Here is a 20969-nt window from a genome sequence, read left to right on the forward strand (position 1 = left end):
TCGTAAGCTAAAGTGAGTGCGACTCAGCAGGTTTTAGAAACTGATTGTTGGGTCGGCTGGAATACAGCACACGCCGCCCCTGTCCCCCCGTTTTTTTTATATTAAGCTGTCAAACTGGAAGAAGTGATTTGCAAGGGGAGACGAAGGACCGCCGAACCCTCCGAGGTGTGTTTTCGCTGCTGTTTTTTGCTAATGTGCTTCTGATTCCCTGGAGGCCCTCGCTTGCCTGAGCATTTCAGCCGATATTGTTTAGTGCAGCGAACAAGAGCAAAGAGAGGCACTTTCACCTCAGAAATGCTGCAGGAGGGGACGTGATGTCGGCGTCCTCTGGCCACCATTAACCTCTATCTGCAGCGATCAGGACACCCCAGTGAAAGGAGCAAAGCCGTCAGGCTAAAACAAAAAGGACTGTCTGCGAAGATAGCCGCTAATCTCAGTTTTGCTTGTGGCAAAGATTTTAGACTCAGGAATTTTCCCTTTTTAATATTCTCGTCTTTTTGTGCTTAGAACATGTTAAGTGTGTGTGTGTTACCAGCTATTTGTAGGTACCGTGGTCAATAGCAACATGAAGAATTTCTGGACACCATTTAATGTCATTTCATTGGTAGTGTATTCTGGACTGGTATACAAATACATATACATATATATAGAAATGTGTGTGTGTGTGTGTGTGTGTGTGTGTGTATATGTATAATATTTTGTATTGGTATACACAAAGCTATGTACAGTCGTGGATTTTTTGAGAACGTGAAGTGATTGTCACATGTGATACACAGCAGCACAGCACACGGTGCACACAGTGAAATTTGTCTTCTGCATTTATCCCATCACCCTGAGTGAGTAGTGAGCAGTAGTACTGGTATTCACAAAGTTTTCTGCTTATGGCAATTTGCATATACTGTATAATGTTATGAAGAGTGATCAGATGAATTGCAACGTCCCTCTTTGCCATGAACATGCATTTCAGCCCTGCCACAAATGGACCGGCTGAGGTCCTTTTGTTGGTCCTCTCATTAACACAAGTGAGAGTGTTGACCAGCACAAGGCTGGAGATCATTCTGTCATGCTGACTGAGTTAGAATAGCAGACTGGATGCTTTAAAAGGAGGTGGATGCTTGAAACCATCCGTTCTTCCTCTATTAACCATGGTTACCTGCAAGGAAACACAAACAGTCATCATTGTGTTGCATAAAAAAGGCTTCACAGGCAAGGATATTGCTGCAACTGAGATTGCACCTAAATCAACCATTTAACGGATCATCAAAAACTTCCAAGGAGAGGGGTTCAGGAGGCCCAAGAAAGTCCAACAAGTGCCAGGACCATCTCCAGGCAGGAGATGAGAGCATCTGCATGCACAGTGAGGCGAAGATTTTTGGAGGATGGCCTGGTGTCAAGATGGGTGTCAAAGAAGCCACTTCTCTCCAAGTGAAGCGAAGTGATTGTCATTGTGATACACAGCACGGCACACGGTGCACAACGAAATGTGTCCTCTGCTTTTAACCCATCACCCTTGGTGAGCAGTGGGCAGCCACGACGGGATTCAAGATGGCAACCTTCAGATTACGTGGTCGCTTCCTTAACTGCTAGGCCACAAAAAGTACAGGGCTTTTGACTGCTGATCATTTTCTCTGATGAAGGCCCTTTCCAATTGTTTGGGGCATCTGTAAAAATTATTGTCCGGAGAAGAAAAGGTGAGCCTTACCATCTGTCCTCTCTCATTCCAACAGTAAAGCATCCTGAGACCATTCATGTGTGGGCTGCTTTTCATCCAAGGGAGTGGGCTCACTCACAATTTTGCCTAAAATAACAGCCATGAATAAAGAACGGTACGAAAAACATCCTCCAACAGCAACTTCTCCCAATCATCCCAAGAACAGTTTGGTGAAGAACGATGCTTTATCCAGCATGAAGGCCGAAGTGATAACTAAGTGGCTTGTGGAACAAAACATTGAAAATGTTTAACTTCCCGGACCTTCATCCAATTGAGAACTTGTGGTCAATCCTCAAGAGCCCTGTGGACAAACAAAAACCCACAAATTTTCACAAACTCCAAGAGGGAGTAGTTAATTGCCAGGTCTTGAAAAAAGAGGTCTTGAAAAAAAGAGCCAACACTGCTAACTCATGTTAATAAAAACCTTCGAAACTCTGCTTCAATACACCACAGAAACAACTGACAAAACATCTAAAAACACTGAACATCAAACTTTGTGAAATTCTCAAAAACTTTTGGCCATGACTGTATTTCAGCAGTCGGCCCATGTGAATGCCAAGGTGAGACATTTTTGCCAAATTAGATGCTTTGTATGTGTTCTAACATAGATTAGCATAGCACACAAAGTCAGCCTCCACATATCTCAAAGGTGGGCTAAGCCTTCCTTGGGCTGCTAATAAAAGAGCTTTTCTTTAATTAAACTCAGAGTTGGCCTACTTTTAAGCATTTGCTGCTACACTATGGCTAATTTTTCTCATTTAACTTCTGCAGCTACCCACCGCTGATGCCTGATCTCTTCTGTGTTCAATTTCCTTAAGTGTTTGAGCTCTGGCTTTGGTGCGTGGAGTTATTTTATTCACACAGCCTCCCCTAGCCCAAAGACATGCACACTAATAACATAATTCCAAATTGGTCTGAATTTGTGTGTGTGTGTGTGTGTGTGTTTGGGGGGGGGGGGTTGGCAGTGTTGAGCCCAAAGACCGTTGAGACCTTGACCTGGATAAGCAAGGCATCAACACAGACAACAGACTTCTACTGTTTTGGTAAACCCCAAGGACGCTTGGGAAAGTTGGATGTATTTCTGTCATAGGAAAGTGCAATCTCGTCACTGAAAGAGGGCACTTTCCCGTCCTCATTATTTGTCTTGTATGTCTTTGCTCTCTGAGCTCTTAAGGAATCAAACCTTACTTTCCAAAATGCTAGCTTTTTAAAAAGCTTCCTCCTCACACCGAATGTTCTAGTAAATCTGTTCTGGCACCAATGAAGATGCTGACACCACACTCGCCCACTCACCCATCTCAAAAGCCGTTCAAGTGCTGTCATTCCGGCTCAGACTATCAATGGTATTATCCCTTTGGAAAGTCACTTGTGGGATGCAGCCCTAAATATAGCGTTGGGGTTAGAACTCTGCTGCTTTGCAGCCTGCTTTTATCTGCTTTCCTAGTTACGTTCCCTTCCCCTGATTGGCATTTGAAACCATGGGGTTTCAAATCCAGTTATTTGGATTATTAATCAGTTTTCATACACTGTCAGAAGTAGGAGTACAGCCAAAGTACTGTTAGAATTTACCCCACTAGGCCTCGTTTCTGGACATCGAGAAACCTATGTGTGGAGTGTGTATTCCTAAGGAAGGAATGAGTAAAGTTGCAATAATAAACTTTATTTTATCGTTGTATAGCTCCATATATGACGTTCATTGTTAGAATTATGCCTTGTTTTATTTTTGGTTTTTCCCCCTAGAGATCAGCTTATTTGATTTATCGTGTTATCAAGATGATATCCTCTGTCCTGTGATTTGTTGTGTTTTTTTTTTTCTTTCCTGCTTTGCTATTTCAACATCCACAGAACATTGTTGGGAACATGATGAGAAATACCTTGAGATCACTGGAAAAACCCCAAAATGAAACTTATCACAGGAAATCCGACTCAGTTTAAAGCAGGAATTCATGGCCTCTGAGGCCTTCCATTGTCACCCACTTGGCTACTACCTCCCTGTCGGGGCCGTTTTAGCGATTCCCAAGCAACGAGGCAATTACCTTTATAGACTGTGACTGTGAGAGACTCATCTGGGACCTGAACCCCACACCGAATAGCAGTTTTTACAGCTCTTTTAACCTTGTGCTGTCAGCCAGACCCCTCAGATGCGGACGGATGGCTGATGGAGGTCCTCTCCAACGGCTTACGGCTTCTTGTTTATCAGACAGCGCATATAAATATTCTTTTTTGTTCGTCTTTCTTTCTTTGGTGTCGGACAGCATCTGTTTATTTCAGAACGGAGGGCGTAGCCTTTCAGTAATACGTGTCTGCGTAAACACTTTAGATAAAGTAAGTCATTTTCCTTTTTCATTTCTGAACATATTTTATAGTGAGCCGCTCTACAAGGGATCCCACAACTTAAACAAGAAGCAGTGGAGAGACGGGTTTTTTAACGTTTCTTTCCAGCACCGTTTTCGTATTTCCGCTGTGTGAGAAATTGTTTTGTCAAATATTGGCCTTTCTGAGCAAAAAAGGACAAAAGTAAAGAGGTGCGACTGTAACACCAAGGCTGTCCTTATCACGCGCGAAGGTTCCCCGTCGGACTTGGCGGGATGGAGGGTGAAGAATGGAGAAAAACAAGGAAAAGCCTTCACAGGACACAGCAGTTGCACGTTCTTACAGATTCCGACCTTGACCAATCGCGGAAAATGGAACCTGCGGCTGTAAAGGCCGGCATTCATCAGCGGCGGCCCCATTGAAGCCGAGGCCAACATGTTGTTTTTCTAGGCTGGGTCTTCAGTGCTGTGGCTGAGTGTGGCCTTTTGGAACATGCAAGAAGATGGAAGTGTCAATCAAAAGCATTCTGCGCGTTGTTCTCACTCCCCCCTACCTATCCCCCTCTCAGGGGGCTCAAAGGGCAGAGGAGTGAACAGAAGCTCCTCTCTCAGCCATCCCCCCTGATCTGGAGGTCAAAACAGTATCATGCTGTCACCTCAGCCTTATAACGTCCCTGCGCCGAAGCCATAAACATTTAATGGGGCTGCTATCAATGCGCAGCAGATGGCTGGTACCTTCCATCGCGGCACCTCCAACGGGAGCTGAGAAAGCAGAATTCAGGACAGAATGCACTTCCGCATCGGGAATATTGACTGCGACGCACTGCCGCCATGTGTTGCCTTTTGCCTCCCTCCTCTGGGTCTCTTGCGTAATTTGCTCTGTATATGTAGGACACTTTGGTTCTTGACCTCATACCCCCACAAAAACATCCTCATTATCAATAAAAAAAAAAAAAAGGTGCTTTCATTTCAGCTCCTTGCTCCGGTGTCAGATATTGATTATGGAAGAGTTAGTTTTGAACGTTTCGGCAGATCACGTGGTAGGTTTTCCTCACCAGAAAATAATGCACATCCTCTCCTCCTCTTTGTGGACACAGCATGTCCCCAGGAAGGCAGTGTGCCTGCTCTAAAAGCGTAGATTAGTGTGATAAGTGCAGAACAACACAGGCAAAGTGTGTGTAAATAGACCCTGCATGTGTTGCCAGTGTAAATACCGAGGAGCTGAAGGAGGGATCCGCTGATGCTGTAATGCCATGCAGGCTGGGGGTCTGGCGTCCTCTCCTGCGTCGGCTCTGGTACCCATCTGTCGGATCTTCCCGGGCCTTGTGCACGCTCCAGACCTTAACTGAGAGCGTCCAAAGCGTGGGACCACATCCACCTGGGCCAATAACCGCATGGACTTTCTATAGGCGTGCGAGTAGAGTAGAGTAGGGTGGCGTCTGTTAACAGGAAGAGTGGTTTGCAAGTTAATCTCACATGAAATCGCATTTGCTGATTTGTTCTTGGAGACACTCAGGGTTAAGTGTCTTGCTCAGGGACACAATGGTAGTAAGTGGGGTTCGAACCTGTGACTTTGTGTTACCCACACGGCTACTACCAGCCTACCACCGCATCGCATGGGGCAGTGGTGGCCTAGCGGTTAAGGAATCGGCCCCGTAATCAGGAGATTACCGGTTCGAATCCCGATCTGCCAAGGTGCCACTGAGGTGCCACTGAGCAAAGCACCGTCCCCACACACGCTGCTCCCCGGGCGCCTGTCATGGCTGCCCACTGCTCACTCAGGGTGATGGGATAAATGCAGAGGACAAATTTCATTGTGTGCATCGTGTGCTGTGCTGTGCTGTGCATAACAAGTGACAATCACTTCACTTTACTTTAGCATGTAGTAAATACAGGACATGGACAACGGCGACCCCAGCGGCTGTTCACAGGACGCGTTGTCTGCGAGCTCACGAAATTAAAGCAGACGGACGGTAATCCTGAGCGACAGAATATTTCTGGCTGCCGGTTCGAGTTAGATCGATCCCGTCGAGCGGTGAGGACTGTTTCAGTGTGGTGGCAGATGCAGAGGCAATTTTCCTCTTAATGATTGAGTCGTACTCGCAGTAGAACTTGAGCCACCACTGTCTCCCTGTCTCTCTCTGACACATTCTGGCTGTCTTTGAAGTCCAGTGGTGTCCTGTCAGCCTTTGAAGTTCACATGAAGGCGTCCGAACAGCCATTCCGTGCAGCGTGTTTTACTTTGTTGGTTCTGCTGCTTTTCTTTTTTGTTCCGTCTGTGAGTGAACGTACTGGAAGAAAACGTCCAGGCCACCGTTTTATTTATTGTGTGTGTTTGTCTGTTTCAGTTCTTGTATTATTCATTAAAATCAGATCGGTTTTTGGTTTCTTGGCACACAAAGCGAAAATGTGGCATTTAAAACCCTGACAGAGAGATACGTCCCTGCTGCACTCCCATTACTCCTCTTCTTTTTCTTCTTCCTCTTGGCTGCTCCTGGCTGTCCGCGGAATCAACATGGCCATAAGGTTTTACGCCGGACATCCTTCCTAACGCAACCCCGGCCCATTTGCCCAGGCTTAGGACCGTCACCAAGAAACACACTGTCACCTGCTCCCCCAGGGCCTGGGATTTTACATTCCCATTACAGTTTTTAAAAAAAGCACTAGTCGTTACTGTATGTGGTGACTAAATTTTATTTTTATTTTTTATGTTGCGTACATTACGTTTGTAGTGACTTTTTTTTTTTTTTACCTAACATCCTATATGTAACCATTTAACACCATCTTATCTGCTTCAGCTTCAGCACTGAGGAAAGGATTTTTGTCAACCCCCTCACTTCGCCACAGGGGGGCACTAGTGTCAAAGACAAGAGAAATGTTGATCGCCGGTTGATCCAGAACGCTGCATCACAGCTTGTTTTCAACTTGTTTTCTCAGATTCTCCCATGATCCCTCCACTGGCTTCCTGTAGCTGCCCGCATCAAATTCAAAATACCCTCCTTGGGAGCAGTGGTGGTCTAGCGGTTAAGGAAGCGGCCCCTTAATCAGAAGGCTGCCGGTTCGAATCCCAAAATGCCAAGGTACCACTGAGGTGCCACCGAGCAAAGCGCCGTCCCCACACACTGCTCCCCGGGCGCCTGTCATGGCTGCCCACTGCTCACCAAGGGTGATGGGTTAAATGCAGAGGACACATTTCACTGTGTGCACCATGTGCTGTGTATCACAAGTGACAATCACTTCACTTTCACTCCTAGCTCAGATTTTTTTTTAACCCAGCTTTATATTTTTGGTTCTGTTATATAATCTGGCAACATTCAGACCATTCATTCTCAAGGCGGAGCAGCAAGTGACTTTAAGTTCGTTGTGAATTAACTTTATTCAACTCTCATAGATACGATTGGCTGACATGTAAACCTTTTTGCGCAGGCTGTCAATTATTTGGTTCTCCCTCGTTGACGCTCCAGACAGCAAATCCTCTATTCAACAAGTCAAACCCAAGGCAGTTTACCTGCTTTGTTTCCCAGCGCCAGTCTTTCACACTGGCATGTCATTCCTCTTCCACGGTCCCTGGGAGCTCTGCCTTCTCTTAATGAGGTTCAGTGACCATGAGCGAATTTGGTGAAGTCATATTTGTCTGCGGTGACGGTTCATTCGTTTAAAACTGTGAAGGAGCTAAGAACTTCCAAATGCCCGAGTTAAGAATTTGCCCATTATTCACAACCGAATTGTGCGGCTGACAGGGAAAAAAGGGCATTCAAGGGGTTGGAGTGGTCCAATAGTCACGGACTGCCCGGTAATCAAACATAAAGCCGGTCCCTGAGACAGATTGAGAGCGGGAACGCTGAACTCTCCGCCACCCAGCTTCCTGGCCTGCTGTGCTGTTCAAGGTTTCCGGTGAGCGCTCAGGCAGAATGGCAAAGCCGTGGGGGTACACTGGGTTACGCAAGGACACGTCCTGGGAGGACACTAATTACAACTTGCACTGGGTCGTGCAAAAAAGCTCTCAATTAATTCAAGAAAGAAAATATGAAAGTGGACACAATAAGTTGTCTTTACTTCTAAAAACTTCCCAAAATAAATCACATAAATTTAGAATAAAAATAAAAGCTAGTATCCAATATATAGAAACCAACTCTTTTTAAAGTTCAATCAAATGTTGAAATGGTCCCAAAATCAAAAACTGCGGTTTTCTTCGACTGTCTGGCATAAGAATGTAAATGTAATGTTTATTCTATGACTAACTTATTAATAAATGTCCTCCATTTACAGGTGAGCAAGTGTTGGAGTTCGGAAAGCTGGTCAGCACATCCAATACCTATGAAGCCCACAATCCAAGGAAACCTGTGACTGTGCAGACAGACAAGCCTCTGCTATGGAGCATGGGGATTTGTGGGAAATAGCCAGATTTGAATTAAAAAATGCCTTTAGTGCCTTCTCCACTTAATAAAATAAAAACCACACAATATTAACAACCAAAAAAACATTTATTCACAAAATACAAATATCCCTCTCATTCGGTCCTCCAACCCTCTTCCACATTCTTGAATGTTTCTCCATGTCAAACATCTCAGCCGCCTCTGGAGAACAAAAGAGACTGTTGATTACTAATAAGAATAGTAAAGCCTGAACTTCTACTGTACTGTATTCCAAATGTCTGCACTAAAGCTTTCACTCATTATGCATTGTTTGTGATGCACCACTTACACAATAATGTTGTTGATGGGGATGTGGATCAGCTTAACAAAAAATCCAATGAAGCCCATGATTGCAAATCCGATAGCTGTGGCCATTGCAATCTTCTGAAATTCTAAAATATGAAAAATGTTTACTCATTTTACACATTTTTGTATTAAAATAAAATTATGAATTATAAAATTATGATCATTTAGGAGAAGAGATGCTCCTGACTAATTTCTGAATGTCAGTAGTTGACATTTCAAGCAATAATCGTAGTTGTTATGATGACATGTCCTAGTTACAGGGACTAGTAACTAGGATGTGAAGAGACCACCAGAGGGATCCTGGTCCCTGGCAATGACCTGCTGATGAGACGAGGGCACCAGAGGGTCACCACAACCACCACCATAACAGCTAAAGCTTAGAGGCTAACGAAGCGGATGGTTGGCAGTTTGAATCCCGATCCGCCAAGGTGCCACTGAGCAAAGCACCATCCCAACACACTTCTCCCCGGGCGCTTGTCATGGCTGCCCACTGCTCACCAAGGGTGATGGTTACCATGTTACTATGTGCTGTACTGCAGGGTTTCACAATGACAATCACTTTCTTTTTTCTCTGGTGTGGAGAATGTTTTTTTGGTGGAAAATGACGACGAGAGCCAGAAGACTGGTAACAGGGGTGGTAGTGGTCTAGTGGGTAAAACACTTGCCTATAAACCAGAAGACCACAAAGTCAAAGGGAGCAATAATCCCGCTTACTACCACTGTCCCCCCGAGGAAGACACTTAACCCTGGACGTCACCAGAGGGACGGTCCCTGCAACTCGCTCTGGATGAGGGCATCTGATAAACAGAGCAAGACCCGGACTAGCCAGGAAGGAAGCCAATATTGTGGAATTCGAGCGTCTCTTTGCCTTTTCGGTCGGGCTTGGTGCATCTCTTCACCAATCTGATGGAGTCCTTGACGAACTGGCGACTGGGCTCCACGAACTGCATCACTTGATCCATGATGACGACGTGGCTGGCAGAGATAAGGAGAAATTAATAAAAGGATGACTGTGGGTTAGCCCTGGCTAGCATTAATTAATTAAACAAGCTCAGTCATAGCTAGTTCAGTCTTTTATTTGTTTTTTTTTGTTTTTTAGACTGTACGACAAGTGACTTAGACTCCAGCCAAAAGCAGGGGCTACACATGCTAACGCCAGAAAGCGCTCATGATATCTTATTAGACGAAAGTAACAAACATTAAAAAAAGAATTATTTTAAACGCGGGGTTTAAACATATTGGCTCGACATTTTCTAACGTCCCAAAAACACTTACCTAAATCTCAGCGTGTCCGAGACAGGCGACGTCAACTTGCCCGGCCGATCTCTCCTATGGCCACGTAGCGCTGAAAGGGAACCGACGCTTCAAATTGCGCATGCGCAGGACGAGCGCCTCAAAGTAGACGAGCACCACCTAGCGTTTCGGAGGAAGAGCGGCTAAGCATGGATATAGCAACTCGGGGTTAAGTGTCCTTTCAGAGCTTTAAAGCTGTGGTCTTCTGGTTGAAAGGCATATTTCTTAGTTACCTGCCCACTGGCACAATAAAAATGTAATAAGCAATAAAAAAATGTTCAAATAAAAAACAGGCTGGATTGACGCTGAAGAACATTGTTATAGAGAACAGACATCCATGAATGAAACATGTTAAATTTGCATATTTATATTGGACATACAGGGCATCCAGAAAGTATTCACAGTGCAACACTTTTCGTTATGTTACAGCCTTATTCCAAAATGCATTAAATTTATTTAATTGCTGCAGAGATGGTTGTACCTTCTATAAGATTCTCCTCTGTCCACTGAAGACCTCTGGGCCATGGGGTTCCTCCCTGACTAAGGCCCTTCTCCCCTGATCGCTTAGTTGAGGTGGCCGGCCACCTCTAGGAAGAGTCCTGGTGGTTTTGAACTTCTTCCACTTGTGCATGATGGAGGCCACTGTGCTCAATGGGACCTTCAAAGCAGCAAAAGTTTTTCTGTAACCCTCCCCAGATTTGTGTCTCGAGACAATTCTGCTTCGGAGATCTACAGACAATTCTTTTTGACTTCATGCTTGGTTTGTGCTCATGAACTGTCAACTGTGGGACCTTATACAGACAGTCGTGTGCCTTTCCAAATCACGTCAAATCAAGTGTTTGACTCCAAATAAGCTGCAGAAACATCTCAAGGATGATCAGGGGAAAAAAGATGCAACTGAGCTCAATGTTGAGTTTTATGGCAAAGGTTGTGAATACTAATGCACATGTGCTTTTTTAGGTTTTCTGCTTTTAAAAATGTACCAAAACTTCAGGTAAACTTTTTCACATTGTCATTATGGGGTGTTGAGTGTAGAATTCTGAGGGAAAAATTTATTTAATCAATTTTAGAATAAGGGCTGTAACATAACAAAAAGCAGGGAAAAAGTCAATACTTTCTGGATGCACTGTAGTTTTTCCATCTTGGAGGACCACAATGGCAGAGTTTTTGTTCCAGCTCACACTGCTTATAACATGTCACTTGGTCCTCAATCACAAGGACAGGAAGGCACTGCTATGGGATGATATAGACACTGTTGGTAAAGTGCTTTGGTAGAATTCGGTGTATACACTGCCATATTTTATACGGATGAGAACAAGATTGTGATTTGTCAAATCAATGTTTGTGTTCAATTGATGTGGAGAGTCTTTTACTATTGTTGATTTTTTTTATGTTTAACAAATATTTTATTAAATTATTTAACATTTTGGACTTTTGTACATACTGATTAATTGATTTTAAGGCCTAAATATACCTAAAATGATTTGTAAACATCCACTCATACGTCTCACCATCTCTATCCTTCTCTTTCTATCAGAGTGCGAAGGTGGAGTTCTGGGCTTCCAGGATCAGTGTGCTCCTGCCTTCAGGATGTCGTCACAGAGCAATGTGACAGCAGCAGAAGAAATTGATACTCCACTGTCTCATTTTCGCTCGACTGATCCAATACAAACATTCTATTGTGTGTAGCCCACATTTCTGTGTGTCTGCACACATGCAAATAAATATTTATTAATGTATTTATAATAGTGCAGATATTTGAATTGTCTAGTTTTGTCAGGGTCTCGACCAAGCTGCAAGTGTTAATTCACTCTCAGATATTTTAATATTTCTTTTCTTCCTTCTTCAGGCACTAGACCTCTGAGCCCCCCACCCCCAGGACCACAAGAAATGAAGCAGCTCAGGAAGGAAAATCGGTTGGATGAGATAAGACAATGAGAGACTGTAGGAACTTGGGAGCTCCAGGAGGAAGCTGAAATGTGGCATGACTGTTTGACAGTTAGTAAAATGTATGAAGAACGAAATTGATTATTTATTTATTAGGGTTAGGTAGTATTTTAGTTATTACTTCACTAATGCATAATGCATATTTTTTTATGAATTTAGGATGTAATCTATGATAATTGCCTGGCTAAGTGGTCCAACTTTATGTGTATATAGATCCAATGTAATTATAAGGGCCAGGAGACAACACATCTTGCTTCTGTATTGATGTATGTCCAGTTCCTAAACTCAGTGGATCATTTCACAATTTTGGTATTGATATTTTCTTAAAATATCTAAATGCATGATTGGTGGAGTGGGACGTTTGCAGCACTATATTTCCATTTCCAGCTTGGCATTTAGAAAACTTTATGCCATGACAACCCGTCCATTTCTCTGTTGCAGCAAACAAATAATTATTTCACAATCACAGTTTCACTGTTGTCTCCACGTGTGACTGGTCCGTGACCTGAAGTATCTATAGGTTTGGAGAGGCATCTGCAGCATGTTCTTTTTTAAGGTCTAAATTCTACTGATTACAATAATCCTTTATGTGGATGCCCATCCTGGCTCCAGTTAAAAAGCATCAGCAGTTTGCTCGAGCTGTCCAATCTCAGTCCTGTAGTGTAAGATTATCCCTAGCAAAACCGAGTGCTGAAAGGCATGTTCAGTGTCAGATCATCTGTTTGGCATAATAAGAGGCATAAGACACCATGACTTTTCTTTTGTTGTGGCATAGATTTTTGATGTGTGCTAAAAATTACATCAATACATTCCACTAAACACAAAATGCTCTAACAAAATTGATGCATCAGAATATTGTTGCATTCAGATAAAAAAAAAATGCATTTCAAACATAATGAATGTGTCCTTTTTTATATGAATTATTAATCTCACTCACTCACTTACTATCCTTAACTACTCAATCTAGATCTGAATAATTGAAATTAGTGTGGAGAATAATCAAACCAGTTGAACTTACACCACATGTGAGAATACAAAATGTATATTTAGTATAATAATACACACTGCAGCATGTTTAAATATTAAAATCTGGAATAGATTTAGGGTTATATAGAAAAAACAAATCCATTATAACATCACCAAAATTAAGTTCATATTTATAATGCATTATTGCAAGTCAAACAAAGTGTTCAGTGAGATCCATATTTGATTCGCCTCTCAGTCCCATGTGATCCCGAGCATCTGGCAGCTGAGCTCCCAAAGTTTCTGTGCCATTGCATCATCTGACGCAGCCCTCGAACACCGCGCTGGTGCACAGTCACTGCCAACAAAACCCAAAAAAAACCCTTTGTAATTATTTGTTAATTGTGCTGGAACCCCCAAGGAGAAAGAGGAAACCGAGTCCATCCCACTGGTTTCTGCTGCACCTGTAGTAGTCGCCGCTCTCCTTCTCCAGCTTTGGCTCCACTGCGCAGTATATGGAGGTCTGCGCTCCCTGCACAGACGTCTTGGTGAAGGGGCTGAAAATCTTCACGGCCACTTGCATGGGTTTGCTGAGGTGCCTCCACAGATCCGTTTGCACAACCCCGGGGTGCAGGGAGTACACAGTCACGCCTGTTCCTGCACAGTTGGTAGTGTTGTTTTTGTCAAGGAAATTCATGACAAAAAAAACGAAACTTTCTGACATGATGAAGATGTAAATGCTGGTCATGTGACGTTAACTATAACGAAATATATAATTTAATATTGTTGACGGATAAAAACAAGATTAAAGGTTTACGAGATAAAAACTATACTAGAATGTCTTCATTTTCTTTGATAACATCTGTAATACGCAGTCTCTATATTAATTAATGTTGTCAGTACCCAATCTGTGCCACTTGCCTGATCGGTTCACACGTGCACACCCATGCATGGAACCTATCAGGCAAGTGGTACGAATTGGGCACTGACACCTTCCCCTAACCCTAACCGATTTGGCAAGTGGTACAATCTGGGCACTGCCAAGATTTCAGGATCTGTCTGAACAGAATGTCTGGTCGAAAAACATGGAACAAATCAAATCAAAGTCTGGAATGAATGTAGTGTATTCTTGAGTCTATAAGGTAACAATCTTATCTTAATAATAAGATAACCTTGTTATAATTACAAAATGGGTTTGACTAAAAACATTTTTGTCATTTACTACTTACTAGGTTCTTGTGCTGTACTGACTGTGTTAAATAGAATTGCATTTCTTTAAAAAATAGATTAAATACAATTTTCATTGACGAAATCTAGACTAACATGTCATCAGTTCCCATTAACTAAAACTATACTAAAATGTCACTAGTTTTTGTTCACTAAAACTAGTCTAAAATAGTCATTGATAATTCTGACAAAAATCTGACTAAAAAGACCACTGAAACTTGGCTAGACTAAAATGGGTCTGGATGTGACTAATAAAGACTAAAATTAAAGCAATAACAAGACTAAAAATAAAATTAAGACAGGAGGCCAAATACAACTATACCAGTCAGTTTACATGTGTTTCTTTGAATCCTTTTTTGGGTAAGATTCCAAAAAATATGGGGGATGTTCTTCATACACTATTAAAAAATATGTGATCAATAAGTCATGCCAACATCCATAAATTGTTTCAACTTTAACATAATTTGTCAATTCACTTGACTTTTAGGGGTTTTCAGTGTTATGACATTTTTTAAATTCTGTAAAGTAAATGTAAATTCCAGGATGAAACTGTAATTGTAAAAATGGTTGTTTATCAGGCAATGTGTTAATGCTCCACATATACACAGTCAAGTCGAATTACAATGAGCAATAATGACCTAATCTTAAAATAATGAGGTAAACTAACTAATCTATTTAAAATGTATTTGAATATTTAAAGCAGCAATTAATCTTTAAAGTTAAATTGAATTTAAATGGAAGATTTTAAGTTAAACCTGGTGGAATTTTTTTTACTTGCGTATGTACACATCAGCACCCTTGTTTAATAGGAAACAAGACCCACTTATGTTTATTATACTGTGACAAAAGTTAAATCTGCTAGGAATGTGACCCCCCTGAAACATCCCAGCGAACCTTCCGGTGGTCACTGGGATCTTTCTGTTAACACACATGCTGTGGGAATAAGCCCTCAGTTCCCAGTCTGTACAACATAAACGTCTCTCACAGTTGCGTGAACAAATAAAGTGTGAGGCACGGAAATTGTTGAATTCTTTTCCAGATCTGAACAAGCAAACATTATGTCCTTTTTGGTGTCAACAGATAAAGGAGATATACAAAACATCTCATATTAAAAAGAAACATCCAACAGTGTCTTTTTTTTTTCATCTCATAAACAGCATGCTGCTCTTTACATTTTTTTTATTACAAGGACACACGCTTAAAATGATTGTAATCAAAGTGTGATGTAATGTAAAACATGGATGTGAGGCTTATAAAAGTTTATGTGAGGGTTTTGTCAAAGTAACTACCTCTTGCAAAGAGAACAGCGGACCCTCGGTGTCCAGATTAGATAAAACAGGTTCCAGCTCCAAATCCACCTATAGGAGGTGCTAATCACCATTTGAAAAGTCCTGAAGGTGCGTAGACACTTTTATTACTTGTTCTGTCACCTCACTCTATGTGGGACCTACCCTGTAGTCTTTTGGCCAGGGAGCGTGTACACAGGATGTTGGCCAGCTTGCTCTGGCCGTAGGCCCTCCGGGCGTTGTAGCCCCTCTCGCTGTTGATGTCGTCCAGCTGGATGCTCCCCCAAGTGTGGGCCACCGACGCCACGTTGACAATCCTGGCTGGAGCTGACTTCTTCATCAGGTCCATCAGTAGGTAGGTGAGCAGGAAGTGGCCTGTTTGTTAGAACACGGGCACAGAAACGGGACCGCCCGTCACCGGCTCCTCTTTGTCTTTTGCTTCCTAACCCCAAACATGAGTTGCTTTGTTTGCTTTAGTCATGAAATTCATGGAAACGCGTGTTTAGATGTTGGTGCCGGAGTTCTGCTCTGACCTCTCCCCCAATAAACGATTCTATTCATACCCAGACAAATGACCAGAAATTGACCCCAGTGTCGGGTCAGGAATCTCTCACCCAAGTGGTTGACGCCAAACTGCATCTCAAAACCGTCCGCCGTCTTGGAATAAGGGCAGAGCATGACACCGGCGTTGTTGACGAGGATGTTCACTCGCTTTTCCTCTAATGACAGGAAACAGAGGGGATGAAGAACGTCCGCCGCCGTAGGCCAACGAGGCCCGCAAGTCGACGAGAGCGCGGTACCTCTGATGACCTGCTCCGCAAACGCTCTGATGGACTTGGCATCCGATAAATCGAGTTTACGCACGACGACGTTCTGGTGGCCGCCGTTCTCGGCGACCTCCCTCCTCGCCTCCTCGCCTCGCTCCAGATCCCGGCAGGCCATGATGACACGCCCGCCTGTCACACATCACCACAGTGGCCGTATTTCTGATCTATGCTTCATGCATCACCTCCTAGGTTGACCCTGACAGGCTCCCAGGTTGAATTAGCATTTGGCCGCCATTCTCACGCATAGCTAATGAGAACTGCGAGGCAGTGAAAGACCAGTGAGGAAACACAATAGCTGTTTGCCTAGTAATTACTGAGGAAAAACACCCATTATTCAATCAGCATGTGAAGTCTCTTTGTTAGAATTTGTCATGCCCATGTAGGAATGTAATAGCCCCCCCCTTCCTTTTTCCCAAATCCAGACAGATGATAAATTCACAATTAGGATTATGAATCGACCATCAAATTATGTCAACCTAAACAGTATCGTACGTACGATCTTTATTCTGCGCAATTTAAACCATGTAGTTTATCATACTTTGATATCCCTTGTAGATTATTAATAGACAGCATTCATAAAGAATGACTAAAGGCAAAGAGCAGAATGAAAGACTGGTCATGATTGCACAAGAGTGGTGATTTTACAGCCTGGGGTCCGTTCATAACACTAAGTTAGGTAATGCCTTTCAGTCTGTTTTTATTTTTCATGTCTAGTCAATGGAATTAATAGGATCACAAGAAGATATATATTTTTTTTATCTCTTCGGTGTCCTGTTGCTACATGCTTGAGAATCAATAAACCATTAGCAGTAAACAATGGCTTACTGTTAAAATCCCCATGGGAGAGCTGTACGTTACATTCCCAGATTGCCAGATTCTTGATGGGTTCCCAGCTCGTGAAAGAAGGAGAGAATAGAGGAAACTGATACTCTACCTCTCTTTGCCAAGTCTCTCACCGTCTCCTTGCCTATACCGGTGTTCGCTCCTGTTACAATGATTGTTTTGTCATCAAGTCTTACGGTAGAGGACCACTGGCCGCAGAACACGTTCCTATGAGACAAGGATAAAAAAAAGGACTTTTATGAAAAATATTTTTAAATTATTTCAATATGATATAGTATGTTATATATAGTATGTCTGTACGTAGATTTTTAGCAACTGTGGTAAAGTTTAATCTAAGTAACTTGATCGACTGTCTGAAGCTATTGGCATCATTAAGATTACTTACTTTTTGTGAAACATGTTTTACATGTTTAAATGCCTGTCGATGAGGGACGAGCATTAATAATCGAATTGGAGTTAGTCGCAGTGACAGTACAGTGGTAAGCAGAGTGCGCCAGTACTTTACCTTATTGAATGCATACTGGACCGCACTGGTGACGAGTCTGCGCTGCCCCTGCTGCTCCTGCTGCTGCTCCCTCCTCGGCGGTCAGGTTTGCAGTGAGTGAAGAGCGAACATGGAAGAGCACTGCCCCTCATCCACTGACACCCGACCAAGTTACACCCATCAGATACCCCCGGCTGAGCCCAGAAACTACGCTTGCATTTAAAAAAACGAACAAACAAGACATACGTTGTGTGTCTGGAAAGACATTTAAAACGTTAATTTCTTTATTTGCCATGTTCATGAAACCAGTTGCTCATCACCCCTCACCAATCCTCCACTAGGTGTCACCAGCGGATAGATAGATAGATAGATAGATAGATAGATAGATAGATAGATAGATAGATAGATAGATAGATAGATAGATAGATAGATAGATAGATAGATAGATAGATAGATAGATAGATAGATAGATAGATAGATAGATAATTTTATTGCATTTTGCATCAATTACACAAATAAAACATACACAGTAAAGCATTTATATTATAGTGTCTGATCAGAGCACGTTTATTTTCAGATATTTCGATATTTGATATAGTGCTGCATGAGCAGTCATATCTGCAGGACCCCTCATCTCTGTTCTTCAACTCCAGCGAATCCCCAGAAGGTGGCAGCTGATGAGCCACAGCTTTCGAGCGGTGCAGTCATCACTGGCCGCCCTGGAGCACAGTGCTTGGGCACAGTTACTGTCAAACATTAAAATGAAAAAAAAAAAAAAGAATATATATATATATATATATACATACATACATACACACACACACACACACACAAACACACACACATATATATATAATATGATTATGTAAACATAAATCATTTTTTCCATGTTCTACATTTAGTGAAGCTCCACTCAACCTGTAATAGCCCCCAGACTGTAGGTCAGGGGTCAGAGCACAATAGAGGGTAGTGTATGCCCCCTCTTTTGGGGTTTTGATGAGGACACTGATGCTCTTCATGAACAACTGCAATGGCTTCATCATGTGCCTGGTCACCTCCGTGTTCACTAAACCAGGGTCCACAGCATATACAGTCAAACCCAGATCTGTGCAAACACAAACACAGCAGACAATTCAGCATCTTAAAACATCTAATGAAAGGCTGAGAGGAGATCGAGACTGAAGAACTGCTAGGATTAATTATTTGTAATCTAATGCATATTTTCCTAAATTGTCAATGGGTTTAAGATAAAAAAACAGCATTTTATTATAATATAATTACATGATATATCTAATATGTCTGATTATATAGAATGTCTTGGCAAACAACCAACAGAAACAGGTGAGAAGACAGTATAAATAGTGACCCTGAAGCCTGTCATTAACCTGTGACAAGACTTCAGTAATTCGCAAATATGTTCTAAAAAAATTTGAAATCTTGTAAATATTGTATGGGCAGCATCATCTCCAGTTCACAATGGCAAAGAAGGTGCACATGTATCTGACTAGAAAAATAAATAGAAATACAGTAATTTTTTTTACAGTATTTATTTCAAAATCGGCTTTATTTCGGGAGACATCAGGGCCAAGGTTTTTTGTACCTTCTACCATTTTGGCCAGTTCCCGGGTGAACAGCACATTGGCCAGCTTGCTCTGGGCATAGGCCTTGACAGGGTGGTACCGCTTCTTACTGCTAAGGTCATCAAACAAGATCTTTCCGGTGAAGTGCATCACCGAGGAGACGTTGATGACCCTGGAAGGAGCGGAGTGTTTCAGCAGGTCCAGTAAGAGGAAGGTGAGGAAGAAATGGCCTGAGAGAGAAATGGAATGTCAGGTCTTTTCCTCCGGACGTGCAGGAACTGAAGGTCTGTAAACCACCCCCTACCTAGATAATTGACACCGAACTGTGTTTCAAACCCATCGGCTGTGGTGGAGTACGGGCAAAGTGCCACGCCCGCATTGTTTACCAGAATGTGCAGGTATTTTTCCTCTGAAAGAGAGCAATTTCAGGCTAAAGTAAGTTCGAAAATAAATTAAATTCATGTATAAGGACTTTGCACACTGTGCTTACTGTTGTAAACTTGCTCAGCAAATTGACAGATGGACTTGGTGTCGGCAAGGTCCAGTTTTTGGGCCACCACGTTTACATTCCCCACCTCGTTGATAATGTCACTGACTGCCTGCTCCGCCTTCGCCATGTCTCTGCAGGCTAGAATCACTCGCGCCCCTGGGACAGAGAGCCAGAGACTCTGCTTCACTTCAAGTACAAGAGCCATCGTCCGTCAGGACCATCCACACCAGCAAAAGCACTGAGAAATGACTCAAATGTAACATGTGGCGTGTTTCTGTACACTTATTATAAAATTGTAGTCCCACTGTGGAATGGCTTCCAAACTTCATTAAACATTTACATTTACAGCATTTACCAGACGCCCTTATCCAGAGCGACCTACAATCAGTAGTTACAGGGACAGTCCCCCCCTGGAGCAACTTAGGGTTAAGTGTCTTGCTCAGGGACACAATGGTAGTAAGTGGGGTTTGAACCTGGATCTTCTGGTTCATAGGCGAGTGTGTAACCTGCTAGGCTACTACAACCCTAAACATTGTAAAACCACAACCACTTATAAACAAATGACAGAACTTTGGGAACAACCGCCACGGTGCAAAATACAACTCAGTTTGTCTATTTGGTTTTCTTTCTTTCTGTGTTGAATTGAAGTACCCACCTCGTGCTGCCAGGTCTTTTGCAGTCTCCTTGCCAATGCCTGTATTTGCACCAGTTACAACTGCTGTTTTTCCATCCAGTCGGATGTCAGATGACCACCTCGGGCTGATCAAATACCTGCCAGTTTCAAGCCAGAATCTCCTAAATGTCCATTACAGCTGAAATGTTTTAACCAGCAGGTCTGAACTGAATAGAGAGAGTAACGTATTCCATTGAATTTTGCTGTAAACAGTAACTAGATGTCGCCGTAAACCCAAAACAAATACCTATATAATACTTTATATTATTATGAGTATTTTTTTTACCTTAGATTACTCATCTTCAATGAATGAGGAACTTCTTGAAGTCCTTCTTAGCTGCTAACAGAAGCAACAAGATGCTGACAGTGTGTCCTTTCTTGCACTGTCTTGTCTTTAAAGAAATTATGGCAGTCACATGAATCCTTAAATTCCCATGAAAATCGCGGAACTAATACATCATATTTACCACGGATGGGGAAAAAATAACACAACTGCTGTTATGTTATCCATGTGTGTGAAAGGTCATTGTATTTTATGAATGCGCTTTTGTTATGGATATTTATGACCTTCAAAAAAAATTTGTAACGCTGAGTGTGTATGTGTCTGAATCA

At 42.5% G+C, this 20969-nt stretch overlaps 4 protein-coding genes across 7 annotated transcripts in view; 1 reads left to right on the top strand and 3 right to left on the bottom strand.

Moving 5' to 3' along the window:
- Positions 1-8898, top strand: part of tpk1 (thiamin pyrophosphokinase 1) — a 54484-nt gene extending 45586 nt beyond the window's left edge. For both annotated transcript variants that reach the window (XM_028970433.1, XM_028970432.1), the window contains exon 9: positions 8293-8898. In XM_028970433.1, coding sequence (XP_028826266.1) covers positions 8293-8423 — 131 coding nt within the window. In that variant the 3' untranslated portion in view covers positions 8424-8898. The remainder of the gene's footprint in view (positions 1-8292) is intronic.
- On the bottom strand, positions 8489-10111 carry sec61g (SEC61 translocon subunit gamma). Its single transcript, XM_028970434.1, has 4 exons — positions 10020-10111; positions 9613-9719; positions 8728-8830; positions 8489-8600 (listed from the first exon to the last, which is right to left on the bottom strand). The coding sequence occupies exons 2-4, from the start codon at positions 9704-9706 to the stop codon at positions 8591-8593; spliced, it is 207 nt and encodes a 68-aa protein (XP_028826267.1). The 5' UTR covers positions 9707-9719; positions 10020-10111; the 3' UTR covers positions 8489-8590.
- A 2899-nt stretch (positions 10112-13010) lies between these two features.
- LOC114774255 (retinol dehydrogenase 12) lies at positions 13011-17902 on the bottom strand. Of its 2 annotated transcripts, XM_028966206.1 has the most exons (7): positions 17636-17902; positions 17222-17337; positions 16261-16416; positions 16075-16179; positions 15626-15835; positions 13412-13604; positions 13011-13305 (listed from the first exon to the last, which is right to left on the bottom strand). In XM_028966206.1, exons 1-7 carry the CDS (start codon positions 17764-17766, stop codon positions 13203-13205), a joined length of 1014 nt encoding a protein of 337 aa, XP_028822039.1. In that variant the 5' UTR covers positions 17767-17902; the 3' UTR covers positions 13011-13202. The 2 variants fall into 2 exon arrangements, with proteins under 2 accessions (XP_028822039.1, XP_028822032.1); XM_028966199.1 differs by having other exon boundaries at positions 16075-16416.
- A 113-nt stretch (positions 17903-18015) lies between these two features.
- Positions 18016-20746, bottom strand: LOC114774273 (retinol dehydrogenase 12). Of its 2 annotated transcripts, none has more exons than XM_028966221.1 (7): positions 20644-20736; positions 20340-20524; positions 19685-19840; positions 19499-19603; positions 19215-19424; positions 18533-18719; positions 18016-18360 (listed from the first exon to the last, which is right to left on the bottom strand). In XM_028966221.1, exons 3-7 carry the CDS (start codon positions 19809-19811, stop codon positions 18258-18260), a joined length of 732 nt encoding a protein of 243 aa, XP_028822054.1. In that variant the 5' UTR covers positions 19812-19840; positions 20340-20524; positions 20644-20736; the 3' UTR covers positions 18016-18257. The 2 variants fall into 2 exon arrangements, with proteins under 2 accessions (XP_028822054.1, XP_028822047.1); XM_028966214.1 differs by having other exon boundaries at positions 18031-18360; positions 20340-20455; positions 20644-20746.
- Positions 20747-20969: the final 223 nt, after the last annotated feature.

This window comes from Denticeps clupeoides, chromosome 2, assembly GCF_900700375.1.
Source record: "Denticeps clupeoides chromosome 2, fDenClu1.1, whole genome shotgun sequence".
NCBI lineage: Eukaryota > Metazoa > Chordata > Actinopteri > Clupeiformes > Denticipitidae > Denticeps > Denticeps clupeoides.